Source organism: Kogia breviceps, chromosome 2 (genome assembly GCF_026419965.1).
Source record: "Kogia breviceps isolate mKogBre1 chromosome 2, mKogBre1 haplotype 1, whole genome shotgun sequence".
NCBI classification, from domain to species: domain Eukaryota; kingdom Metazoa; phylum Chordata; class Mammalia; order Artiodactyla; family Physeteridae; genus Kogia; species Kogia breviceps.
Window position 1 is genome coordinate 183,825,736 of NC_081311.1, and position 26,065 is coordinate 183,851,800.

Consider the following 26,065-nt stretch of genomic DNA (forward strand, 5'->3'; position numbering starts at 1 on the left):
CTGCACTGTCAGCAAACCACTGGGCGCACTGCCTGCCCCTTCACTGCAGTGCGTGGGCCTCTGTGCCAGCCCCGCTCAGAGAGGGATCACTGCCCACTTTATCCTGGGCTGGGGCTCTCTGAATAACCGTACACTTGTCTAGGACGGGGAGGCCCAGATGCACCGTATTTGAAGTTTTTCTTTCCTCCAGAGTGTGGTGAGATGTTAGGAGAAGTATTAATTCATGGGTGGTTTTCACCCCTCCCAGCCGACTGGAGAGAACAAGATGCCGGATCTTGCAGTTGTAAGCGAAAGGGCTAAGCTGTAAGAAGAGACTTGAAAGGGACCTTAACTAGATAAGAGGTCTGGAGCGGGAGAGGGGAGGGTTTTTAGAGAAGAGCATTAGAGGCAGTGTCGGTGCAACTCCCCTGACATTGGGGGGCTCTCAGGGTGGAGGACCCTGTGCCTTGCTCCCTGTTTGGAATTAGGAAGGACAGTGACCTGTCAGACGCTCCCCAGGCCACCGGGGCAGATGGAGATATGGCAGTTGGGAAGGACCTGGCAGAATAGGGCTGGTGAATAAAAGCAAAAATAAATAAATGAGACCTAATTAAACTTAAAAGCTTTTGCACAGCAAAGGGAACCATAAACAAAATGAAAAGACAGCTCTCAGAATGGGAGAAAATACTTGCAAACGAAGCAACCAACAAGGGATTAATCTCCAAAATATACAAACAGCTCAATATCAAAAAACAACCCAATCAAAAAATGGGCAGAAAATCTAAATAGACATTTCTCCAAAGAAGACATACAGTTGGCCAAAAAGCACATAAAAAGATGCTCAACATCACTAGTTATTAGAGAAATGCAAATCAAAACTACAATGAGGTATCACTTCACACTGGTCAGAATGGCCATTATCAAAAAAAAATCTACAAACAACAAATGCTGGAGAGGGTGTGGAGAAAAGGGAACCCTCCTACACTGTTGGTGGGAATGTAAATTGGTACAGCCACTATGGAGAACAGTATACAGCGTCCTTAAAAAACTAAAAATAGAGCTAACATATGATCCAGTAATCCCTCTCCTGGGAATATATCCAGAGAAGACCATGATTCGAAAAGATTCAGGCACCCCAATGTTCATTGCAGCACTACTTACAATAGCCAGGACATGGAAGCAACCTCAATGTCCATCAACAGATAAATGGATAAAGAAGATGTGGTATATATATACAGTGGAATATTACTCAGCCATAAAAAAGAATGAAATAATGCTATTTGCAGCAACATGGATGGACCTAGAGATTGTCATACTGAGTGAAGTAAGTCAGAGGAAGACAAATATCATGCCACTTTTATGTGGAATCTAAAAAAATGGTACAAATGAACTTATTTACAAAACAAATAGTCACAGGTGTAGAAAACAAACTTATGGTTACGGGGGGAAAGGGGCAGGGGGTGCATAAATTGGGCGATTGGGATTGACATATACACACTACTATATGTAAAATAGATAACTAATAAGGACCTACTGTATAATACAGGGAACTCTACTCAATACTCTGTAATGGCCTATATGGGAAAAGGATCTAAAAAAGAGTGGATATGTGTATATGTATCACTGATTCACTTTGCTGTACACCTGAAGCTAACACTACATTGTAAATCAGTTATACTCCAATAAAAAGTTAAAAAAAAAAGCTGAGCAAGATCAAAAAAAAAAAAAAAATAGAATCGGGCTGGTGACATTTGCTCAGATTTCTCTTGACTGGAGAAGGGAGGTGGCCCGGAAGATCCTGCGGGCCTGCAGTGGGCCCTGGAGGTCAGCTGAGAGGGTGCTGCAGGGGTCACTGCAGGAGAACGGGATAGGCCTGGCCCCCCTGTGGGGAAGTGACCAAGTTAGACTTGAATTGAGTTTAAATCACTGACTGGGCTGAGTCTACCAGAATGTTACCAGGCTGACTTTTCTGTCGGTTAGAAATGGGGACTCATCATGAAGATAAAGTTGAGTTATAGAGGAAAAAGTTCTAGTTTTGCACACCTGAATTTGGGGGACCACTATGTTTCTGGAATTCCTATCTGTTACCTTTGGAAAGGTCAACACTGAGGGTTTGGAAGGTGTGGCCCTAGAGGGCAAGGGAAGTGGTTCTTTCACAGCGGTCTAGGGGGTGACTCCCTAACCCTGACTAGAGGCATTCAACTTGGGGTTCCCCAGGGAGGGATGTGTTCTGATAACTTAGGCCTCACTGTAAAGCTTTGTTTTGGGGAAGTCCAAGGCAGGGGTGGCTCCTGGGACTGGGGGGCGGGGAGAAGACTTAAATCCTCCTGGGGTCCTGTTCCACCCTTGACCCAGCCAGCTCTCTGCAAACCCTGGGCCCCGGTAGGATGGAACCGTGTGGGAAAGAATCAGTGCCACTGGAGGACAGTTACTCAGCCTCAGGCCCTCCTCATGAGGTACTGAAAGTCCCATATCGAGGTGCCTGGATTCCGGGGAGGGAAAAGAACGGCTGGTCCCCAGCGGGGGAGAAGGCGTTAGGGTGTTTAGGGCCACTCTGAGCAGCTGTGCCTTTCCTGACCTCCATGTTCCTCTCCTGAAGCACGTGCATTACATACTCATTCATAAATCCACTGAATGGATGCATTTATTCATTCCTTCACTCCATAGAGATTAACAGGACACAGGTTCTATCGCAGAGCCCATTAGAGCATATGTCAGGGCCAAAGGTGTTCCCCAGTGGCTCATAAACTACTCCCTCGAAACAACTACCTTCTCTGGGCCAGGACTGCAGGGAGGATGTGGTGGGGCCAATATTTGAGGCTCCGTTGAAGATTTATAGTGGAACACCCCTAAATAATGATGAAGGTAACAATCTTAACAGCTGTGGCTTAGTGAGCCCTTACTATGTTCCATGCATTGTTCAAAGCATCTGATCTTTTCAAGTGTTTCTCCTGTTCCTATGGTTGTAAGACACAGAACCGATAAGCTCAAGAAAAGAACCCTCAGTGTATAGACATGACCCAGACCTGGAAGGCTGGTGCCGAGGCCCCAGAGACGGGTTTTTCCTGTCTCTTGGAGCCAGATGGTTTCTCTCTCCCATCCCCAGTAGGGCCCAGGTCTGATCTGGCTGGAGAATGGGGAGGAAATGGTGTGAATCTTGGAACTGGCCAGTTGGGAAAAAGCTGGCCGGGGTGGAGGTTCTCTCAGCGACAAGCCTCCTTCTGCAGGGGTGGAGGGGCCCAGAAAGGGTGGTGCAGAGTTTCAGGAAATAAGTTCACCTACTTCTGTTTTGCGTGGAGCTGGCCTGAATTTTTAATTGAAGCAAATTAAAACTTCCCAAAAATACTAGTCCAGTTTCTTGGCAGTGTGCACACCCCCCTTCCCCACCGGTGATTTTGCATCATCTGCAAACAAGGGCCCATGCTGGTCCTGATGAAAGCCTTCCCCAGCCTCTGGCCCAGAGCTACCTTTCCTGGAAGCCGGGCCCGTCAACAAGCACATTCCCAGAAGCCCCATCAGGTCACGGTCCGGATGGGGCAGAATAATCTCCAGTCATTTTAGGGTCATCTGGAAAGCCGTGTGAAGCTGGGGGACTTGAAAGAGAACCTTCCTCCATTTCCTTGTGCTTAAAATCTCTGGGCACATCTTTGTTTTCTGTAACAATTCAACGAAGTCCTCTGCGTCCTTTGTCCCGAGGATGCTCTTTGTTTGGTGAGCCAGAGGACAGAGGTGCTGGTGTTGCCTGCTGAGGCCATTACCACTCCTGGGAGCATCTGACCTTTAGCTCTGCACCCCACCTGGAGGAGATGCCGGGACCCACCTCCTCCTCAGACCCTGCTTCATTCTGAGAAACTGGGGCTGCTTTGCCACTGACACTTGTGCACAGACGTCAGTCTGCAGGACTTGCCTTACACACCCTGAACTGACACCGGAGATCGATTTGTCTGCTCCCTGAAGGATTCGCTCCCTGAAATTGTACATAACAACATATGTAGAAATAAGGTGGGAGGGGATAAAATATACACGCACGTTTGCTTCTATTTGTGTAAATGAATTCTGGAGGGAATAAACAGACATTTGTGGTAGGGGATGAAGATGAGAACGAGGCAGAAGGGGGAGAGGGGTGGTATTGACTTTTATTTTTTTGGTTTTTTTTTTTTTTTTTAGCGGTACGCGGGCCTCTCACTGTTGCGGCCTCTCCCGCCGCGGAGCACAGGCTCCGGACGCGCAGGCGCAGCGGCCATGGCTCACGGGCCCAGCCGCTCCGCGGCGTGTGGGATCTTCCCAGACCGGGGCACGAACCCGCGTCCCCTGCATCGGCAGGCGGACTCTCAACCACTGCGCCACCAGGGAAAGCCCGACTTTTATTTTTTATTTATTTTTTACTTTTTAGCTGAAAAGTATTTAAAAAAATCTCTCGATGCGTTATGATTCAAAAATGATATTAACAATTTATATGAAGCCCTGGGGGGCGGTCAGTGGCCAAACTGAGCAGTGTAAGCTCTGATTCCTAAGACTTTGGAAGAGGGGAGCAGGTCAGCTTGAAGACCCATCCCTCTTTCTCAACGGGAGAGGGTCCATCTTGGCTGATGAATCATTCCATGAGGAGTGAGGGGGTGACCTCCCTCTCCTCCGTTGCCAAGATGCCGCGGTGGCTTCTAAGAAGACCCCGCCCAGACTGGTTAGCTGTGGCTGAAATTTCCCGCGCTGTTCTGTGTGGCCGTTTTGCCCATCTCTGGGTGCGCGCAGCATTTTGCATCCACCTAATCAAGAGTCGGTGTGTGTGATGGTCACATAGGAAAAGGCACAGGGGACTTAGACCCCAAAGATCCGGGATTATGGTTTGGTTTTGCATCTCGCTATATTTAACCACAAGCAAGCAACTTGCCCTTGCTGCTCTGTGGCTCCTTCATCTACAGTGAGGAGAGGAGACTAATCAATATCTTATCCAGGTCACCAAATTGTTGAGTGCAGTGACGGACATGGAAGCACTATGTGAATCATAAAGTAGTAAATACACGCTGTTTTGAAAAGCCCTGCCTGTTTGTTATTACAACCTGCTACGTTGCCTAGAAATGCTCTTTGTAAGCGGAGAGGGAAAGCCTGCATCTTCCTGCCTGTGTGCTTATGAGTGGCTATTTCTCCAGTGTGCTTCAGAGGGAACCTCAGACACTGCTGGAGACTTGAGCAGACCATGGCATGCTTTCTTCCTGGCCCATTCTCAGTCATTTGATCATCTTGGACCCAGTGACTTCTACGCCCTCCACAAAAACATTCTTCAGTTTATTAGTTACTATAACTACTTGTGTACTCGCCTTCAATGCCACAGACATTACTGAGCTCCTAAAGCGTGCCAGGCTCTCTGTGAGAGGAGGGGGTGGGATATGAGGATGAACCAGACATGCCCTGGCTCTCCAGGAGCTTACCGCCCATGGAGGGAGTGGGAAAAAGCACCTTGGAGCTGGGTCATGAGGACAGGAAAGATTTTGGAAGGAGAATATCATCATAATGGCCATTTTGGAGCATCTACTTTGTACTAATCGTTTCATCGACATCATTGTACTTGGTACAACCCTGAGGGAAAAGTGTGATCTCTAGTTTACAGGGGAGGAAGCTGAGACTCAGGTTAAGAAAGGTGATTCTCACCAAGGGGATGCTGGATCTCCAACTCCAGCCCTTCTTCTCTTTCCCTGAAACCTTATTGCCTCTTAGACCTTCCAGGGTGCCTACCCTCTAGTCCTTTTCAATCTGCCCCCTTGTGGCACCAGGTTCCAGGGATACCGCATCCTACCACCATCCAGATCCTCAGCACCCAGATACCTGTGCGGATGCCATTCTTTCCTGCCACGGGGCCTTTCCTGAGCTCTTCCTTCTGCCGGGATGCTTCTCCTGCTTCCCCAACTCACCCCTCTTTGCATGGCTGATTCTTTCGTACCCTCAGGTCGTAGTTTAATTGTCTCCCCCTTACAGAGCTCGTTCTTAACTCTGCTACCGGAATGTTCCCTGTAAATGTGCTGCCCCCCATGGCGCTTGCCACATTTCATAATTATAATTTATGTATTTGCTTGTTTGTTGTCTGTTAGCTTCCCCAGGGCAGGGACCATGTCAGATTTTCTTCACTGATGTATACCCAGCACCTGGCATAGTGTAGAGTGAGTATGTGGGTCTCGGTTTACACACTTGGGAGTGCAAGAAACATTACAACATTTTCAAAACAACCTTTTATTTCAAGCCCCCATGCCATGGGGTTGGCAGGACTTACTGACCTCCCCCCGTCTCGGGGAACGGGGGGTAACCTCCTTCTGCTTTGCTGATCGGGGAGGGCAAAGGGTGGCTCCTCCACCCCCTCCCTCCCCTCCCCAGTTTCTGGCCAAGACACTGAGGCTCTTGCTAACCTTTTCTTTTTCTTCCTCTGCAAGCCTCCCTAGGTTTCCTGAGACTTTGGCCCTGTGGGAACAAAAGGCAAAAAGGCTTGCTGGCTTTCCGTCCCACCCATTCCCCCAAAATGACAAAATCCAAAGCAGGTTAACTGTTTGGGTGGGGTTGGGGGAGAAGAGAGGACCTAGACTCATATGTCAAAATGTCACCCTAGCACAGATGAATCCGTTCCTCTGGAGCTGAAAGGTGGGCTCTGCAGGGCGAGAGAAACTTCGAGGGCAGGCGGTGTTGTCCTGGGATTGGGTTTGTTTCAAAGCTGAGTCCAGGCTTACTGATGGACACGTGGATTATGACAGGATAAATCACTGCAGAGTAACAACAATAGTAAATAAGAAGAATGACATTTACTGAGCACATATTCTGTGCCAAGCATTGAACTGGCATTTATATACAGCATCTCTGACTCCACAGTCTAGGCTTTTTATCAAAGCCACGTTACTTCTCTAGTAAAAATAAAATAAGGTCTTACTCACCACGAGGCCAGTCAACAGCATACGGCACTGGGTGCTCTGTTCTGAGAAGCAGGGAGGAGATACTGTTGGCAAGAAGGAATTCCAGGCCAGTCTCAGTGACAGCCTGGGGCTACCTGAACCCACACCCTATCATCTTCCAGAAACTCCTCAGCCTGCCAAGTTAGGATTATAATTGCAAAGATTGGTTCATTGGCCAAGGCCTGTCAGAATCTACCCTGATGGAGTTAGATCTCAGATCTTTCTGTCTTCTTCGAATTGGCGTGGATGGTATCTTCAGTTTGGCTGGACGGCTTACTGTGCTTTGAGATATAAGCCGACTTCTACTTATTTCATGTGTGTACATTTCATCATTTTTCAAACTGCAAGTTACCTGAAGGCTTTTGGGGCTCTTTGATTTGTAGTAATATTGAAATTAGCTTAACGTTTATTGAGCGCTTACTATGTGCCAGGCACTGGTCTGAGTGTTTCACACAGATGAACTCATGTCATCCTCTCAACAACTCTGTTCTTATTGCCATTTTGCAGACGGGGAATCCGAGGCCCATAGAGGGTAAATAACTTGCTCCAGGTCATGCAAGTATCAATGGCAGAGCTGGGCTATGAACTTGTGCTGCTTGATCACTCCCCTATATGGCTTCTAGTAGCAAAGATGAAGTCTCCTTAAAAAAACTCATCTGGGGAGCAAGTGGTATATTTCAGCTTGTGCTCATGGCACGGAAAGTTTAACACTTGTGGGAAGGCACCAAGGCGTGGTGGGGGTGGGCACGGGGCGCCGTGGGTGTGCGGATAAACACGAGACATGAAGCCAGAAGCCCTTGGGTTCAATTCTCCGTTATTCTGCCTGTGAGTCTTGGACCTTGGCCAAGTCACTTAAACTTCCTGAGCCTCATTCTTCTCACTTGTCAAATGGGATTAAGATGCTCTACCGTAGAGGGTTGCTGTGAGCTCATGAGAATATGAATATTAAAGTGGCTTGTACTGAAATTTAAGCTAATAAGATGATCACGGTTGTTATCTTTAGGACTGAAGGATGGAGTTGGTGAGGAATGACGTCGTAATAAGGGAGGCAGGGGTAACCCGGGCCTGCTAATAGGATATTATTCTCTCTCTTGCTCTCCCCCAGCTCCCTGACATTGGTACCATTCATGCCTGGTGCCTGTACAGCTCGTGCCCTGGACCCAGACCCCGTTTCTCTGATTCTATCAGTCAGGATGCCAAGCTGCAAAGAGCAGCTACTCTAAGCTGGAAAGGAATTTATTAAAGGGAATAGTGAATATTAGGTGGTAGTTTGGGGAGGAAGAGAGAGCTGGGAATAATGAGCAGCCACATCACCAGAGCTTCTATCTTCTATCTTTGGGCAACAAAATCTCCACCACACACACACACGCGCGCGCACACACACACACACACACACGACATGCATACAGAGTGGCCATCCTTTGTGCATGCAAGGAGCACTCTTTTGTCATAGGAATGAAGACCTCTTCGGGCACTTTCCACAGGGGACTGACAATTACAGATGCACAGTGAAAAAGGCTCCCAGATGCCAGCAGATCTGAGTGGGAATAACGAAAGCACACACTGCTGCCTAATAGGATGAGTTGGTATGAAACAACTGGGGCCATCAGCATCTCTTTCTTCACCCTGGAAGGAGAGATGAACATGGGTGTCTAGAGATCCTTTGAGGGGAGATTTCACTCCATCTCACTCCCCAGGGGTTAGGGGACAGAGGAAGGGGCTTGCAAGGCTAGAGACCAAAGCTGCTGACTGGGCATGGGGTGGGGGGAGTCCCCAACTGGGAAGAGAATGGGAGTCTGAGGGCCCCAGGGAGATGAGGCTTGTGCTCAGGCTGTTTCCTGGGGAGGGAGGGGCCTCAGAGGGATGAGTCGTGTGGCAAGGCATCAGTGTCCAGGACCCAGGTTGGCAAGACCGTCCCCAGGGTGTCTTGGTATTAAAGCAGGTGCTGTCTGACTTTACAGGCTAGAAGACAGGGACGGGGGCCATGAGCAGGACAAAGGTGTCAAAGGTAGACTGAAGGTCAGAGAGCCCTGGGAACGGTTCCCAGTCGGGGAACTCCAAGTCTCCTGTGCGTCTCTGAGCAAGGGCAGGCCCTGCCAAAACGCTCAAGGTAGACACTTGGAACCGCGTTACCTAGCTCAGAGCGATAAGGGATTGGGCCGTGTATTAGTGTGCTAGGGCTGCTGTAACAAAGAAGAGCACGAACAGAGCAGCTTAAACAACAGAAATCTGTTGTCTCACAGCTCTGGAGGCTGGAAGCCTGAGATCAAGATGCCAGCAGGGCCCTGTTCCCTCTGAAGGCCCAAGGGAAGGATCTGTTCCAAGTCTCTCTCCCAGCTTCTGGTAGTTCCTGGGCTTGTGGCAGCACAACTCCAATCTTCACATGGCGTTCTCCCTGAGTATGTCTGTGTCCATATTTCCCCTTTTTAGAAGGACACCATTCATACTGGGAAAGGAGCCCACCCCAGCCCCAGTATGACCTCATTTCCAAATAAGGTCACCTTCGGAGGTAATGGGGGTTGGGATTTCAACCTATGAATTGGTGGCATGTGAGTGTGTGTGTGTGTGTGTGTGTGTGTGTGTGTGTTGGATGGGGACACACAATGCAACCCATAACAGATGGGTCTCACATCCTGAGTTTTGGGGCACAGTTCACACACCCTACTTACACCCAGCTGGCTCTCACGTGGGCATTTTGGTTCACACTCTGCACACCCTGTGAGACGGGGAGGCCTAGCACATCTCTTTCCTTGAAAGAGGCTTGGAGCGGTAAATGTCTGTGGCTGGGTCATACACCGATGATGCCCTGTCAGCAGCCTCCTTCCCAGCTGTGACCATGGCAGGGTAACAAGGCTCCCTGAATCTCTGTTGTGGAAGCCAAGATGAGTATGGAGAGGGCCCAGCACAGGGCTGCTGGTGCAAAGCCAAGGGCTCAGCGGATACTAGCTGCCTGCCCCTCTTCCCCCTGATGGCTCTGAATGTAGAGAATCTTCCCTCAGGTTGACCTGAGACCCAGGTGAGGACAGGGCTGGGAGAGGGTAAATTACATGCCCAAGGTCACAGGGTTAAACCTCTTCCCCATACAGAGACCATCATGTCCAGCACCCTGTCATCCCCTGCCCCTCTCCCCTCCCGCCTCCCACCCCCTGCCCCCTGCCCCGCCGTGGCAGGCGTTGGTTTCTCTCTCCTGGGCCTGGCCCCTCTCCTGCCCATCAGCTCCACCCTGGGTTCTCCCCCAGTTCTCCTCAGGATTCAGGAACGTGGCTCCACCAGCTATTAATGAGGGGTTGTTAGGGACATGGCATTGTGCTAGGTGCTCAGTTTCAGCGAGACCCCCAGAGGGTCAAGTTGGGATCCAGTCGTTCCTTCCAAAGACCTTTGCCCTTGGAAAAGGAGATGTGACCTCGGGGGGTGGAGGAGGGGGAGAGAGGGTGTAGAAACCGAGCCGCAGAATCTCAGAGCTGGATGGAACTTCGGATCACCCCATTTCCAGGCCCCTCTGGCTACGTTGGGGAAACTGAGGCCTAGGGAGGTAACTGCCAAGGTCAAATGTTGGGCGCTGCCTGGTGGCAGAAGCCAGGCATCTGAGGCTATACCGGGACCGAAGGGACAGGTGGTGGGTGCTCCTGTAGGCCTGCGAGCTCAGTTTCCAAGGTTGGAGGGGCTGGCGTCTGCGGAGGGGTCGCCTCCACGGCTCTTGAGGGGAGGGGAGGCTAAAAGCAAGGTGGTGCGTGCATCTGGGGATTGTGGGAGTGGAGGGTGGCGCACCCGCCCTCGGCAACGCGTGGGGTGCCGGAAAAGGGGGCAGGTGGGGTCCTGCGGGGGCCCGCGCGTGGGGGCCGGGCCGGCCGGGGCGGGGTGAGTCACCGCCCGCCCGCTCCCATTGTGCGGCCCGGAGGCGGCGGCGGCGGCGGCGGCGGCGGAGCTGCGGAGCCGAGCGAGAGGAGGTGGAGCCGCGGGCTGCGGGCTCCGGCGCCTGCGTCCGCCCAGCCCGCCAGGCTCGCTGCCGCCGCGGGCGCCCCCAGGCCGTCCGGTCCTGCGCAGCGACAGGCCCCGGGGCGAGCGCGGGAAGGAGATGGGGCGCGGCGGTCGGCCCGAGCCCCGCACGCTCCGGAGCCCCGAGGTACCGCAGGGCGGGGCGGGGAGCGGCGGGCCGGGGCCCGGGGCATCCCGGGCGCGGCGGGGCCTCGATGGGCGCTCGGGCGGGCGGGCGATCCAGCTCCGGGGAGGAGGAGGGAGAGGGGGAGGGGGGGTGCGGCCGCGCGAGGCTCCTGACCCCGCCCTCCTCCCCCAGGGCTCCCCATTAGGTCCGCGCAGCGCCCCCGTCTTCTCACCCGGGTCACGGGTCCCTCAGTGAGTCAGAGCCCCCCTAGCCGCCTCTCCGGACATGGCCAATGGAGTGATTCCACCGCCCGGGGGCGCCTCCCCCCTACCCCAGGTGACTGACGCTCGCGGGGGTGGGAGAAGAGGAGGGGGAGGGACCTCAAGAAGGAGAGGGGGGTCTTCTGGTCGACCCTGGGACCCCCAGATCCAGGGATAGAGCTGGGCGGGAGATATGGAGAAAGAGGGGGTCTTTTGGTATTTCTCGGATCTGTTGCCCCCTCTCCTCCCAAGCCCTGGAAGCCTGGGAGGCTGACCCCAGCCTTGGCCACAGGGAGTAGAAGATGAGTCTGCTGGCCTCCCCCACACCTAGGGCTTGGAGTTGGGGTGGGTGTGTGGCGTTCATGGGTCCAGGGTTCCTTAGAAGAGGCTGTTGGGTTTGCAGGTCCGGGTGCCCTTGGAGGAGCCCCCTCTGAGTCCAGACATGGAGGAGGAGGAGGATGACTTGGGCAAGACCTTGGCTGTGAGCAGGTTTGGGGACCTCATCAACAAGCCCCCGGCCTGGGACCCCGAGAAGCCCAGCCGCAGCTACAGCGAGCGGGACTTTGAGTGTGGGTAGCCTGGGGACCCCTAGTGTGGCCGCCCTCACCGCCATCACCTTCATTGCCACCATCACCGTGCTCACCACTGGCTTGGTCACCCGGTGTCATCTTATGCTGGATGCTGTGCTGGATGCTGTGCTGGGCCACCATGCCATGTTAAGTCATCCTGCCTCACTTACCCATCACCTGTCTGCCTGCTAGGGGAGCTGAGCCCCAGACACAGGGGAGATGTAGGGAGATGGGCCTGAGGCCTCCCTTGGTGACCTTCATCTTCCTCAAGGCTCTGTCATACCTCTGGCCCTGCTCTCATCTCTGCCACCTCCCCTCCCATCCTTAGCTCTGCTGACTCCACCTTTCCCTTCCTTGCTGTGTCCTGTCCTCTCATCCCCGCATCCTCGCTGTCACATCCTCCCCTCTCCATCCCTTCACCCCCCCCCCCAAGTCTACCAGGCCTTTCCAATGACAGGCTATGGATACAGGTGTTGGGGGGAGCCTGACTCCGGAGGAAGGACTAGGGTGCCCTTGTCTGAGGCCTTGAGCTAGAATAAGGTGTGCGTCCCTAGGGTGGTGAGGGGCCCCTTTCTGTTGTGGGGGCCCCAACCAGCTCTCCTGCACCCCCAGTTCACCGGCACACATCCCACCACACCCACCACCCGCTCTCGGTGCGCCTGCCTCCACCCCACAAGCTGCGGCGACTGCCCGCCACGTCTGCCCGGCAAACCAGGAGGAAGAGGAAGAAGGAGAGAACCTCTGCTCCCCCTTCTGAGGGGACCCCTCCCATCCAGGAGGAGGGGGGAGCCGGAGTGGATGAGGAGGAGGAAGAGGAGGAGGAAGAGGGAGGGGAGTCTGAGGCAGAACCTGTAGAACCTCCACCCGCTGGGTCCCCACCGAAAGCAAAGGTAAGGTCTGTCCCCGGGGCGGGGAGGGGGGGGGCTGGCTGCTGAGGGAGAGGAGGGGAGGCCTGGGGGGAGGAGGGGAGGCCCGGCAGGGTTAGGGGGAGGCGGGGCTGAGTGGGGGTATTGGGGCTGAGTCAGGGCAGGGACCCAGGGCACACGGGGTTTATCCGCAGTTCTCCATTGGAAGTGACGAGGACGACAGTCCCGGCCTCTCGGGGAGGGCCGCCTTCACCAAGCCCCTGCCCGCGGTGGGCCCGCGCTCCGACAAGAGCCCCCAGCACTCGGTCAGGTACTGGCCTCCAGCCCAGCCCAGAGCAGGTCCCAGGCTCCTTCCTGACCCCAGTGAAGAAGCGAGGAGGAAAGGAGGCGGGGCGGAGGCGCCGGGGAGGGCGTGCCCCTTCTCTGCATGATTGACAAGGAGGAGAGAGCTAGAGGGCCGGCAGAGAGAGTCCTCCAGGAGAGCGAGGGTGTCTGGGTGAAGAGGAGGATGGGGACAAAGAGGAACTGGGGACCAGTGCGACGGGGGCAGGAAGATGGAGGTAAACTTTTCTCTCTGCCCAGGAGGAGCCTGTGTGTGGCCCCCAGGGGGCCTCTGCAGGCCCCGTCCCAAGCTGGGGGAGGGCAGAGGAACCCCCTCACCTGGCCCACCTCCACCGAGGGTCCCAGCCGATTTCAAGGTTGCCATGTTGCCTCTGCAGCTCCCCTAGTCCCCGGGCCCGGGTCTCCCGAGTCTCCGGAGAGAAGAGCCGGCCACGGAGCCCGTCAGCCAGCTATGACCTGCGGGAACGGCTGTGCCCAGGCAGTGCCCTGGGCAGCCCGGGTGGCCCGGAGCAGCAGGTGCCCACTGATGAGGCGGAGGCCCAGATGCTGGGCTCCGCGGACCTGGACGACATGAAGAGTGAGTGACACCCACTTCCAGGGGTGCCCAGCCTGTGAGGGACCTTGGAGAGGCTCTGTGTTCTCCCCCACCCAGGGCTGAGCTCCTCTGCGGTATCCCTGTCTGCTGGAATGTGGCCAGTGATGGGGAACTCACTACCTCAAGCCATGCCTCGGGTGCCAGGGCTGAGATTTCCCCTCACGATGCCTTTGCCCTTCCGTCCTGCTTGTGTCCTCTGAGTCACCCCCGGAATAAGGCAGCCCTTCTTCCACATGACGTTTGGAGACATCATTGTACCCCCCTCCCCCGAGGCTCCTCTTCTCGGGGCAAACTCTTTTTACCCGCTTCGAACCAGTGCCCTGAGTCCCAGCCACTCTGCCAGGCCCTGCCTCTCCCTGTGGCAGGAGCCTCTTACTCCCATCACACCACCCTCGGCCGGGCCTGGCTGTGATCTCGGCACATTCCTTCCGTCTTATCAGTGTCCTTGTTTCTGTGCCACCTGTCCGCACCCATGGGGCTCTGTGCCCAGCCAGGGGCATCACCGACCCCGCCCTCCTCCCCCTTGGAACCACAGTGTGTGTGTGTGTGGGGGGGGGGATGGGAGGGGGGAGGGCTCTGAGCGCAATACGTCATGGAAAGTTGCCAGGGCCTGAGGACAGGGACAGGAACAATCCGATGGCAGCAGCAGCGGCAGCAGCGGCCGTGGTGGCGGTGGGATGGGGGGGGGGTCAGGGGGAAGGCGTGTTTACAGACCTAGGGTGTGGGCTGGAAGCAGCAGGGAGCAGGCTTGGGGACCTGGGGAGTCGGGGTCAGGAGGCCCGGCCACTTTCAAGCACCGGTTGGACCAAGACCACTGCTGTCCAGGCTCCTACCTCTCAGGAGAGCCGGGGCTCTAGGAAGGAGCAGGGGCTGAGGCCTTGGCCATCTGGGGAATGATGAGCCTGCTGGAGGAGGTCACAGAGCCCAATGGGGCACTGAGCCCTGGGCCCGGGGACGCCGAGGGTCAGGGCCCTCAGAGGGCTCCAGCCCCCAGCCCTCGAGCCTCGCTGGCCTCAGAGGACTTAGAGATGTTTGTGCTGGACCTTGAGGACTATGACCTGTGGGAATCCATCAGGGGCCAACTGAGCCCCATGGTGGGCGGACCGGCTTGTGAGTAACTGGGCTGCTGGCCTTCCCCCAGCTGCGGGCCTGGAAGGGGCAGATGGGGAGGAAGGGAGAGAAGCTCTGCCTGAGTCCGTCTGGATGTGTACCCATGGGGGAGTACACATGGGTGCCTAGGGGCACGGGGAAGGTGCTGAGGGCGCCGGGCCTGGCGACTTATCGTGGGTCCTGGCACTGCCGAGTAAGAGGCAGTGGCCATGACCGGGGCTATGGACTGAGTTGGGGGTCTGCCTCTTTACTGTGGCTTAGCCAGTGTCCCCGTGTGACTTTGGACTAGTCCTTTCCCCTCTCTGGGCCTCAGTCTCCTTATGTATGAAATGGCCCATCCGGACGATATGGTTTTATCGGCATGGTCCCTGGGTGACTGTGGCGCCCCCCCAGAGTAGAATGGCTGGGCAGAGCTGGAGGGGCTGGCAATGACCCCGAGGCCCTGAGCTGGAACCCTGGGACCGCCAAGCCCATCTTCTCCGCAGGTCACCGGCTGGAGGACAACCCTGGCGTGCGCCGGCACCTGGTAAAGAAGCCGTCTCGGACGCAGGGCGGGAGGGGCAGCCCCAGTGGCCTGGCCCCCCTGCGCAGGAAGAAGAAGCAGCTGCTGGACCGGAGGCCTCATGAGGTACCGGGCCCCGAGGAAGTGGGCCTTTGGATGCTTCCCGCCTCTCCTCGCCCCTTCTCCCTCCCTGCCTGGCCCATCACCATGTCCCCAGGACAGCCGGTCCCACCTGGAGGCCCCCAGGCCTTCACCCTTGGCGCCCACCCCAGGTGTTTGTGGAGCTGAATGAGCTGATGCTGGATCGCAGCCAGGAGCCCCACTGGCGGGAGACAGCTCGCTGGATCAAGTTTGAGGAGGATGTGGAGGAAGAGACGGAGCGCTGGGGGAAGCCGCACGTGGCCTCGCTCTCCTTCCGGAGCCTGCTGGAGCTCAGGAGGACCATCGCCCACGGTAGGGGCCCTGCAGGCCTGGCCCTAGAGCTGCAGGCCCTCTTCATAAACCACAGAGCTCGGCCTGTGCCAGGGACTGCTCCCTGGAGCCCTGGGGCCAGGTGAGGTCTGGCTGCCACTTTGGGGACATGGGGTCCAGCTTCCTGCACAGCCATAAGCTCTGAGGGGTGGGGATGTGCCCAGGTACCTGGCACTGTACCCGGGGCATAGTAGGTATCTGTCCGCGTGCAGTAAATCAACAGATGACCCCCTCTCTGGGCAAGGAGGGGCTGTGCCCTCACCCCGTGCTCTCTTGGCATCCCTCTCGGGCTGGGCTGTGGCCACATGGAGCTGTGTACGCACCTGGGCACATCAGGTGCTTGGCTCACCCGGCGTGTCTGCCTGCCCTTGGGGAGCAAACCGCTGGGGGGGTGGTTTTTTTCTACCTGACGGGACCGTGCTCCCTCCCCTGACTGTGCCCCCAGGAGCTGCCCTCCTGGACCTGGAGCAGACCACTCTGCCAGGCATTGCACACCTCGTGGTGGAGACCATGATTGTGTCTGACCAGATCCGGCCGGAGGACAGGGCCAGTGTCCTTCGCACCCTGCTGCTGAAACACAGGTGCCAGGGTGGGGCGCCTGGGAGGGCGCCTTCAGGTTCAGCTGCCTTCCAGGAGTACAGACTCTACTGAGTGGTTCTCGAGCCTCTGCTTGAATACCCCCAAATGATGGGGAGCTCATTCCTCCTTTATCTTTGGACAGTACCAACTGTTAGAAAGTTCCTTCTTACATTGAGGCAAAAAGGATGGAGGCCCTGACCCTCCGTTTCTCATTTCCTTATGACCTCAGTCCACCAAGGGGCTGTCTTCCTAACCTGCCTTGCCCCCTCTGCCCTTTCCCCAGCCATCCCAATGATGACAAGGACAGCGGCTTCTTTCCCCGAAATGCGTCCAGTTCCAGCGTGAACTCGGTCCTAGGGAATCATCACCCAACCCCCAGCCATGGCCCCGATGGTGCAGTGCCTACCGTGGCTGATGACCTGGGAGAGCCAGCCCCACTCTGGCCTCATGACCCTGAGGCCAAGGAGGTCAGTCGCCTTGCTCTGACCTGGGCTGGGGGATGAGGAGGGCTTCCAGTTTCAGTGGAGGCCACGAATATGGCTTCACTGAGTGGGTCAGGAAGGTTGGATGCTGGGCACCATACTAGGGATGCGGGGGACCTACATTCAGGAGGGACCCCTGCCCTGGAGAAACAGAAATTTTAAATGGGATGACGGGACAGACCCAGGGGAGCCATTTAAACAAGGTAAGGCTGAGATGTAGGAGGGGGCTTGGAGGAGGGGTCCAGATCCTGCTGTGGGGCACTTCACCAATAGTCTCCACCCTGGCTGGGGAGGGAGAAAGCAGGGCCCAGATCCAGGGGTTGGTGGGCAGAGTCCAGGCCTAGAACAAGGGATGGGAGGGCCTGCCATGGCCTCCGGTCTGGGTCCCAGCCCTATTCCAGTTCTGCGTCCTCAGAAGCCCCTCCACATGCCTGGGGGAGATGGTCACCGGGGGAAAAGCCTGAAGCTGCTGGAGAAGATCCCTGAAGATGCTGAGGCTACTGTTGTGCTCGTGGGTAAGGAGGGCTGGGCCCTGGCGGCATGGGCTACAGGACGTGGATGCCTCCACCATGGTCTGCTTGTCTTGACCTCTGGCCTGCAGGCTGCCTCACACCCCCAACCAGGCCCCCACCTTGCCCCTGGTCTTCCTCTCAACCCATCTTCCCTAATCCTCTGCCTGCTTCCCATCCAGTTTTCTGCTATCTTGGATTGCTTCTAGTCCATATAACACCGTTGTGAGAATTAGAAAAAAGCACCCCTTCTTCAGTACCCTTGATTTCCACCTGCTGGTAAATTGTAATAAATGTACAGACATAAACAAATAGGGCTTCTTTAGATTGGGGTCTCTTTGTGCAGTGCACAACCTGCTCAACTGTACATGATGGCCCCAGATGTGCCCCCCAGGGCCTGCCTTGACCGCTCCCCTTTGCCGAGCACCCTGTGCCTTACTGTCCCCCCAGGCTGTGTGCCTTTCTTGGAGCAGCCAGCGGCAGCCTTTGTGCGCCTGAACGAAGCTGTACTCTTGGAGTCTGTGCTTGAGGTCCCCGTGCCGGTTCGCTTTCTCTTCGTGATGCTGGGGCCCGGCCACACCAGCACTGACTATCACGAGCTTGGGCGCTCCATTGCCACCCTCATGTCTGACAAGGTGGGTCCGGCAGCCCCCAGGCTGGGCGTTCAAGGCCTGTTCCCCTGAGCCCTGCTTGTTCTCTGTCCCTCTCTCTGCCCCCAGTGGTATCCATGGGTACAGGGGTGCTAGTGGCCCTTCGGGGTGGAGGCAGCGCTCTAGAGTGGTGGAGGGAGGGGTGAGCTGAGAGGGAAAAGGGAGCCTTGGGCTGGGGCTATGGGAGGGGACAGGGAGGTGGATGCAGGAACGAAGTAGCCCAGACGCTGAAGCTTTGGATGTGACATGAGAGTCGAAAGGGAAGCTGGGCTTGGAAAGGAGGGTCCTCTAGCCAGGGGTGATGTTCGAAATATTTCCCAACCAACAGGATATGGGCACTCTCCAGTGAGGATGGAGATTGGATTGGTAACGCTATGCCAGGCGTCATCCCTTCAGTTGTTACATTGTGGAAAAGTCTGGAGGCTCCCAGGGGAAGAGCGTGGGCACTCGTGGGGGTTTGGGAGGTGTTCAGGGCTGTGGCTGCCGCCGGCCAGCAGGGACATGAGTCAGAGTTTTGACAAGTGGACTGGACCTGTGTATGTGGCTGAACGTCCACCTTGCCTCTGGCTCTCTGACGGCCCAACACCTCCTCCCCGAAGCCCCCCCTCCCAGGGCCTCCCTGGGCTGTGGGCTCAGCCCCTGGCTTTCCTGCCTCCAGCTATTCCACGATGCTGCCTATCAGGCAGACGACCGGCAGGACCTCCTGAGCGCCATCAGTGAGTTCCTGGATGGCAGCATCGTGATCCCCCCGTCCGAGGTGGAGGGCCGAGACCTGCTGCGCTCCGTGGCTGCCTTCCAGCGCGAGCTGCTCAGGAAGCGGCGGGAGCGGGAGCAGACCAAAGTTGAGATGACCACCCAGGGCGGCTACGTGGCCCCTGGGAAAGGTCAGACCCTTTGGGGCCCGGAGCCCCCTGAACACATGCCCCCTCCTCGGCTCCCAAGGCTCTGACCCCAGCCCCATCCCGACTCCTGAGCCCTGCACGTCAGCTTCCAATCCCTGACCCGGGTCTCTGCACTGCGTCCCAGGCTGGGAAGGGTTGGGCCCAGGGCCTCCTCCACGCACGAGGTTCCAGCAGGCTCTTGTTCCCCCAGAGCTGGCGATGGAGTTAGGGGGCTCCGAGGCGCCCCCTGACGACGACCCCCTGCTGCGCACTGGCTCGGTGTTTGGGGGGCTTGTCCGGGACGTGAAGCGCCGGTACCCGCACTACCCCAGCGACCTGCGGGACGCCCTGCACTCCCAGTGCGTGGCTGCCGTGCTCTTCATCTACTTCGCTGCCCTCAGTCCCGCCATCACCTTCGGGGGGCTGCTAGGTGAGGGGCGGGAGGAGAGGTCAGGGGGCTCACTGTCATCTGCAGGGTTGCTGGGTCAGGGTGTCCCAGGGGTCCCTTCTGGGATGACGATGAAGTGAGAGCGAGTGGGTGCAAGGGGTGGGGGATCCGGTGATTACCCTGGGGGGGCTGGTGGTGAGAGGCGGGAGGGCTGAGAGTGCTGAGGGTCCCTATCTACCACTCTGCGGGGGGGGGGCTGCTCCATTTTTCTTGGGTCTCCAGCTTAGGGGAAACTAGACAAGAAAGAGGAGCCAGGTAGAAGGAGCCAGGCCAGGGCCGTCCCACTGACCCTTGCCCGCCCCAGGGGAGAAGACAGAAGGACTGATGGGTGTGTCTGAGCTGATCGTGTCCACGGCTGTGCTGGGTGTCCTCTTCTCTCTGCTGGGGGCCCAGCCGCTGCTCGTGGTCGGCTTCTCGGGGCCACTGCTCGTCTTCGAAGAAGCCTTCTTCAAGGTGACAGCCACCCCGCCCCTCCCCAGGGGTCACCTGCTCCACCCTGTGCCCCTGGCCCAGGCGATGGGCCCCTGCGGTCTTTCCCCCTCCTCTCCCTCGGGATTCACCTCCTGCCCGTCCCGTGGGGGCCCTGAGGGCCAGGTCAGATGGCTGTGGGTGACCACCTCTCTCTCCCGACCTCTAGTTCTGCCGAGCCCAGGGCCTGGAGTACCTCACAGGCCGGGTGTGGGTCGGCCTCTGGCTGGTGGTCTTTGTCCTTGCCCTGGTGGCCGCGGAAGGCAGCTTCCTGGTCCGCTACATCTCACCTTTCACCCAGGAGATCTTCGCCTTCCTCATCTCGCTCATTTTCATCTATGAGACCTTCCACAAGCTCTACAAGGTGGAGGCCCTGAGGGGTCTTGGGGGGGGGTGTAGATGGGGGCTGCGCAGCCCCCTGGGAAGGAGAGCCTGGGGTGAGGGTGTGGAGCACTGGGGGTGGAGGGACAAGGAGGAGGGCTCTGTAGGGTGTGGGCGTGGGGCTTGAGGATGCCCTAGGGCTAGGTCTGAGCTGAAGGGCAGGGAGTCAAACCCAGAGGTTTGAAGACCAGGATTCACCTGAACAGGTATGGGACGGAAAGGGGGCGTTGTCAGGGCTACGGGTCTGGGGGCCTTGGGTCCCTGTATGAAGGGGAAGGGCGTCTGTGTGTGAGATGGAGCTGGATGTCCTGTGTTATGCTGCCTGGTCAGGTGTGGGAGGGGCCAGCCCTCTCCCTCGCAGCTGTACTGATGCTATGAAATCAGGCACCTGCCCAGGTGACCACTAGGGCAACTCTGTAACCCACACAGGTGTTCACGGAGCACCCACTGCTGCCATTCTACCCCCCTGAGGGAGCCCTGGCAGCTGAGCTGGACCTGAATGGGAGTGCCCTGCCCCCCACCGAGGGGCCGCCGGGCCCCAGGAACCAGCCCAACACGGCTCTGCTGTCCCTCATCCTCATGCTCGGGACCTTCCTCATTGCCTTCTTCCTGCGCAAGTTCAGAAACAGCCGCTTCCTGGGTGGCAAGGTGCGTGGCCAGGGGGAGTGGGGCCTGTGGACCCCCTGTGGGTGTCCCTCAGTTCCTGCTGTCGCTGCCAGGCTCCGCTCGAGAGAGGCGCTGTCCCCTTCTCCCGGTCATGGGAGACCTCAGCCAAGGGCGTGCAGCCTTTGCCCCTGTCTGAAGCCTCAGAGAAGTGTCATCAGGAGAGGAATGCCCTCTTGGGCTGGGCTGGCACCTGTGGGGTTTAAAGGGACAGGTCAGGGGACTTCTGGCTCCTGCTCAGGCCCCACGTTAGTTTCCTGACCCTCCCCTCCATCCACCTTCTGCTCCCTTCCCCTCGCCGGCCCCTCTCAAGGCTCGCCGTATCATCGGGGACTTCGGTATCCCCATCTCCATTCTGCTGATGGTCCTGGTGGATTACTCCATTACAGACACCTACACACAGGTGAGTGAGTCCTGACCCCCTCTGGCAGCTGGTTCTCAGCCCCAGGGCCCTGAGAGGCAGGCCATAACGTCCCCATTGCCCCAGCAGCCAGTCAGGGCTGGCACCCAGCTTTCCTAGTGGAATGGCTATGTGCTGGGGCTGCACAGGGGTGGGTAGGCTGGGGGTTTCAGAAGCAGCTGTGTGGTCCAGCTGAGGAGGCCGGCCAGGGGGTCTGGGGCTCTGTGTGACCCTTAGTCAGGACTCCTGGAGGAGCCGGTGTGGGACTGGGGGCAGAAAGACAGGTGCCCCCGCCGCAGGTCTCCTGGCAGCTCCGGGGCTCAGGGAGAAGGTGTATCATTTCCTCATTCGCTGCCAGACCCCTTGGAGGAACAGTGACTTAGGAGGATACAAAACCGATTTTCCCCAAACCTGTTCTCACCCACATTCCCTGGAGCCCTGGTACTGGGCACGCAGAGCTGGGTGGGGGCAGCTGCTACGTGGAGTTGCTAGCGGACCCGAACCCGGTCTTCCTTCTGGTCATGCAGAAGCTGACGGTGCCCACGGGGCTCTCGGTGACCTCCCCCCATAAGCGCACGTGGTTCATCCCACCCCTGGGTAGCGCCCGCCCTTTCCCGCCCTGGATGATGGTGGCAGCCGCCGTGCCGGCCCTCCTGGTCCTCATCCTGATCTTCATGGAGACACAGATCACTGCGTGAGAGGGCTGGGGGGAGGAGCGGGGGGCCGTGGCGCTGGCGGCCGGAGGGTGTCCGTGGGCCCGGGGCATGGTTTCCCCGTGGTGCTTTGCCACGATATCTGTCTGTTACCACCACCACTTGCAGGGTGGCACTTGACAGTCTTCAGAAAACCCTGGCAGCATTTTCTCTCAGCCAGTGATGCTCACGTGTATCTCATTTTGGTTAAACCACAATGACGTGGTGAGAGCTGGCATCTGGCTTTTGTGGGGTTTTAAATATCCACAGTATGGGAATTTGTCTCAGATTTGCTTAAATATGAGAACTTCCATTTGAGAACTTGAAAGAGGAAGCTGGCAGGTCCTGGGAGAGTTCCGCTCTGCATGTCCTTCCCCCTCTACACCGTCCCTGCTGTGTGTGCCTGGCCCTGTCGCTGGCCACCCCCCCACTCACCCCCACTTCCCATCCTCTCCCCGCAGGCTCATTGTCAGCCAGAAGGCGCGGAGGCTGCTCAAAGGCTCCGGCTTCCACCTGGACCTGCTTCTCATCGGCTCCCTGGGTGGGCTCTGTGGCTTGTTTGGGTTGCCCTGGCTCACGGCCGCCACCGTCCGCTCGGTCACCCACGTGAATGCGCTGACCGTTATGCGCACTGCCATCGCTCCCGGCGACAAGCCCCAGATCCAGGAGGTGCGGGAGCAGCGGGTCACTGGAGTGCTCATCGCCAGCCTCGTGGGTGAGAGCGCCCACCTTGCGCGGCCCTGGTCCCCACCCCGCAGACTTGCGTTCCTGGGCCTTAAATCCTTTCTCCGTCCCAGGCTTGACCCAGATCTCTTCTGAGTTTCCAAACGCATCAGGACCAGCCCCTGCTCTGACCCCCAGACCTGCTTCTTGACGCTCCATGTGCCTTTTTGCTTGAGCCCTTTGGTTCTCTATCCTGTTGCATCTTCTCTTGGTCACGGTGATGAGGCCCGGCTCATCCCCTCCCCACCAGGCCCTTGCATCCTCACGGGGGCTGCCTGAGTGGTCATGTGGGTGTGTATCACCTCCAGGCCTGTCCATTGTCATGGGGGCTGTGCTGCGCCGGATCCCACTGGCTGTGCTCTTTGGGATCTTCCTGTACATGGGGGTCACGTCGCTGTCTGGCATCCAGCTGTCCCAGCGTCTGTTGCTGATACTCATGCCAGCAAAACACCATCCCGAACAGCCCTATGTGACCAAGGTAGGGCCAGGAGGCACAGAGGTGGGGCGACAGGGTGATGGGGAGTGGGGGGCGGCGGCGAGGGATCCCTGGGCTGCAGATGGACTCTGAAGGATAAGTTGGGACGTGGGGACCCGAGTCCCTAAAGGTGTGGTGAGACCTGACGCCTGTTCCCCAGGTGAAGACCTGGCGGATGCACTTGTTTACGTGCATCCAGCTGGGCTGCATCGCGCTGCTCTGGGTGGTCAAGTCCACGGCGGCCTCGCTCGCCTTTCCCTTCCTGCTGCTGCTCACGGTGCCCCTGAGGCGTTGCCTCCTGCCCCGGCTCTTCCAGGACAGGGAGCTACAGGCGGTAAGGGAAGGTGCTCGGGGCAGTCTCAGGGGCTTGGGCCCTTGGGTGCCAGTCTCTGCTGTTGTGTGACCACAGACAAATTACCTAACGTTCTGAAATCTCATTTTCATCTGTATGACGGGGCTACCAATAGATTCTCCCTTATAGGATCATGGTGAGGATTAAACACAAATCCAGGTAAAGCAATGAGAACGGTGGTTTGGTGTGAAAGATGCACAGGGCTGCTGTAGACAGCTGTGCAGGTTGTGTCCTGAACAAAAGCACACAGCTGAGGGATGAGCGGGCGTGGGGTGGTGCTGAAATCCATCCTGAGCCCTGTTTTTGTCAGCTAGGGGAAGGGACATCTTTTTGAAAATCCTCTGCCCACGCATGGTGTACAGAGGTACCGCAGGAGCTCAGTGCCCCAGGAAAGTACTTCTGTGTGGTAGCTGCTGTCATCATCATTATTATTATTAGGAGGTATCGCTGGGGGGGTGACCTGAAGGTTTTGGCCAGAGGGAAGTGCTTCACCCTGGGGCCACAGTCCCTGTAGACAGTGAGGCTTGGAAAGGTCTAGGGGCAGTGAGGGCTGCCGGCCCAAGGAGGAGCTGGGGAGCGGGAGGCGGTGAGTCTGCTGCCCTGCCCCTCCCAGCCCCCCGCTCCTTTTTGCAGCTGGACTCCGAAGACGCTGAACCAAACTTTGATGAGGACGGCCAGGATGAGTACAACGAGCTGCACATGCCCGTGTGATCCTCCACCGTGGAGCCCCTCGGGGACCCCGACACCTTGGTGATTGACACCAGGCCCCAGTCAGAGCCCAGCCCCAGGGCCAGCGGGCTCCTCATGACCCAGAGACGTGCCTGGAACCACTACTGATGCCATGGCTAGAGTGGCCCCCTGACTCTGCCCGGGGCACTGACCTCGTCTCACCCAGGCCCTTTCACAGACCAGACCGGCACAGGCTTTGAGCTCATTATAACCACACTCCTTGTCTTGTGTCTGCCTCACTTTCTTGGTTCCATCTCTGGTTTCTCGGGTCATACTTATCCATCTGGAACTGGAAGAATTCTATTTTCAGGGTCGTCAAAATCGGGGAGAGTTTTGAGGCAAGGACAGAATTCTTGGGGGAAAGGGAGAGAATCAAGACCACAGAAGGTCAGAGCTGGATCTTATCAGCACCCCCTCGACCCCCCCCTGAAGTACAGTTGAGGAGCTGGAGGCTCAAGGTCTGGCTCAAGGTCACATGCTGTTGATCCAGCCCCTGCTTAGAAGGGGGAGGTTGGGGGACGGGAGAGGGAGGAGGTTGCTCTGCTTTAGCCACTAGGGAAATCAGAGCGTCCCAACGGCTGTGGGGCTACAGAGGGGAATGGAAAATGTTTATTTTCTTTTCCTGATCCTTGGCAGTCCAAAGAGCAGGGACAGGAGCTGCCCAAACCCCTAGACGCCAGGGTGGTGCTGGCTTTGGGGTCCCTGGACCGTTTTAGAGTCTCCAGGCTTAAAAGAGAGGCAGTTCTGGGATTCCTGAGGCCACTCCTTGCGTGCAACAGTCTTTGTTACGCCAGAAATAACCTGGGAGGCCTTGAAGAGGGTGCAAACTGGGAGCCCATTTCGTCACAGTTGCTAGGCAACCAGCTGCGTGGTTGAGCGGCTGTCCCTGTGTTGCCCTCTGGTGGCCGCTCTCACTGCAGGCTCTGTCTGGACTGGGCCCGGGTAACACTGCCACCTGGTGGACCCGCTATGATCAAAGGTCCCATTCAAGCACATTAAGTTCCTCATTGGGAGGCAAGAGGGTGGGGCAGAGAGGTTCCATGGACTTACAAAGCCCTGGGCAGCTCTGAGCATCCAGAGCCAGGATGCCTCAACCCTACGTTACCCATTTACTCTGGAGGTGGCCCAAGTTCTTCCTTACCTTTCCCCAGTTTCCTCCCAGGTGTTCAGGCCAACAGCTAGAGCCCTGAAGTTTGTCAAGAAAGAAGGGACAGATTGCTGTGAGGCTATTTGTTTTGTTCATAAGGAAGAGAGGTGCCCCTCCAGCTGTCCTGGATTGTCATTCAGATTTAAGTATTTCAGTCCAGTCGGCCGCTTCGGTCTCTCATCTGGCCTCTGACTGATTCTCCTGGCTTACATGAAGGCAAGATTCCTTTTCCCTTAGATTGGCCAAGGCCAGGTGGAATTTCCGAGGAACTTCGCCAAGGAGCAAAGTGAAGGTCAAACACAAAAAACTAGAACACAGACGTGTGCAGAGCAGATTCCAAACGCAGAGATGGCAGGGGCCACACGTGTAGATACGCTTGGCTGAGAAGCTTTGCACGCAGGACTCTGTTCCTTGTCTGAGCCCTAAATCAGCTTGCCTAGTCCCCCCATCGGGGCCTTGGTGTGCGCGGACTTCCCTGTTGGGTCTGTGGGATGCTGAGACCCCACGGGAAAGAACCTGCTTCTTCCAGAGCCCCTGAGAGAAAGTAGTGACCTGAGCCCTGGAGACTCGGCTCTTCATTGGACGCAGGTTGTGTCAGTCATCTCTGCTTGGCGAATAGCTGAGAAGTATGGGTGTTGCTCAGCTGGAAAATGAGAAACAAGAGGGCGGGGGCTTTTGAAACTGAATGAGTCTTGGTCCTGGCTAGTGGGTCAGGGCGGCCTCCAGTCTGACTGGGCCCTGAGGCCCCAGTTAGAACAATA

The 26,065-nt window shown here is 57.1% G+C and overlaps 1 protein-coding gene and 1 long non-coding RNA gene across 2 annotated transcripts; one reads left to right on the top strand and one right to left on the bottom strand.

Moving 5' to 3' along the window:
* Positions 1 to 6,637: 6,637 nt before the first annotated feature.
* On the bottom strand, positions 6,638 to 8,407 carry LOC136793628 (uncharacterized). Its single transcript, XR_010839223.1, has 3 exons — positions 8,372 to 8,407; positions 6,891 to 6,952; positions 6,638 to 6,722 (listed from the first exon to the last, which is right to left on the bottom strand). It is a non-coding gene; the product is annotated as an uncharacterized lncRNA (long non-coding RNA).
* Positions 8,408 to 10,847: 2,440 nt separating this feature from the next.
* Positions 10,848 to 24,396, top strand: SLC4A3 (solute carrier family 4 member 3). Its single transcript, XM_059055180.2, has 23 exons — positions 10,848 to 11,031; positions 11,203 to 11,346; positions 11,674 to 11,839; positions 12,452 to 12,729; positions 12,900 to 13,015; positions 13,425 to 13,624; positions 15,238 to 15,380; positions 15,527 to 15,707; positions 16,171 to 16,306; positions 16,588 to 16,771; positions 17,202 to 17,301; positions 17,746 to 17,930; positions 18,604 to 18,829; positions 19,038 to 19,256; positions 19,579 to 19,727; positions 19,912 to 20,106; positions 20,553 to 20,771; positions 21,100 to 21,189; positions 21,714 to 21,880; positions 22,340 to 22,593; positions 22,910 to 23,079; positions 23,237 to 23,410; positions 24,062 to 24,396. Exons 2-23 carry the CDS (start codon positions 11,296 to 11,298, stop codon positions 24,137 to 24,139), a joined length of 3,681 nt encoding a protein of 1,226 aa, XP_058911163.1. The 5' UTR covers positions 10,848 to 11,031; positions 11,203 to 11,295; the 3' UTR covers positions 24,140 to 24,396.
* Positions 24,397 to 26,065: the final 1,669 nt, after the last annotated feature.

Bases quoted from the DNA above. Each gene is read 5' to 3' on its own strand.
- SLC4A3 (XM_059055180.2), top strand. From the start codon at position 11,296: ATGGCCAATGGAGTGATTCCACCGCCCGGGGGCGCCTCCCCCCTACCC. The intron at 13,625-15,237 runs GTGAGTGACACC...TCTTCTCCGCAG, and splicing joins GGACCTGGACGACATGAAGA to GTCACCGGCTGGAGGACAAC. The intron at 20,107-20,552 runs GTGGAGGCCCTG...TAACCCACACAG, and splicing joins CCTTCCACAAGCTCTACAAG to GTGTTCACGGAGCACCCACT.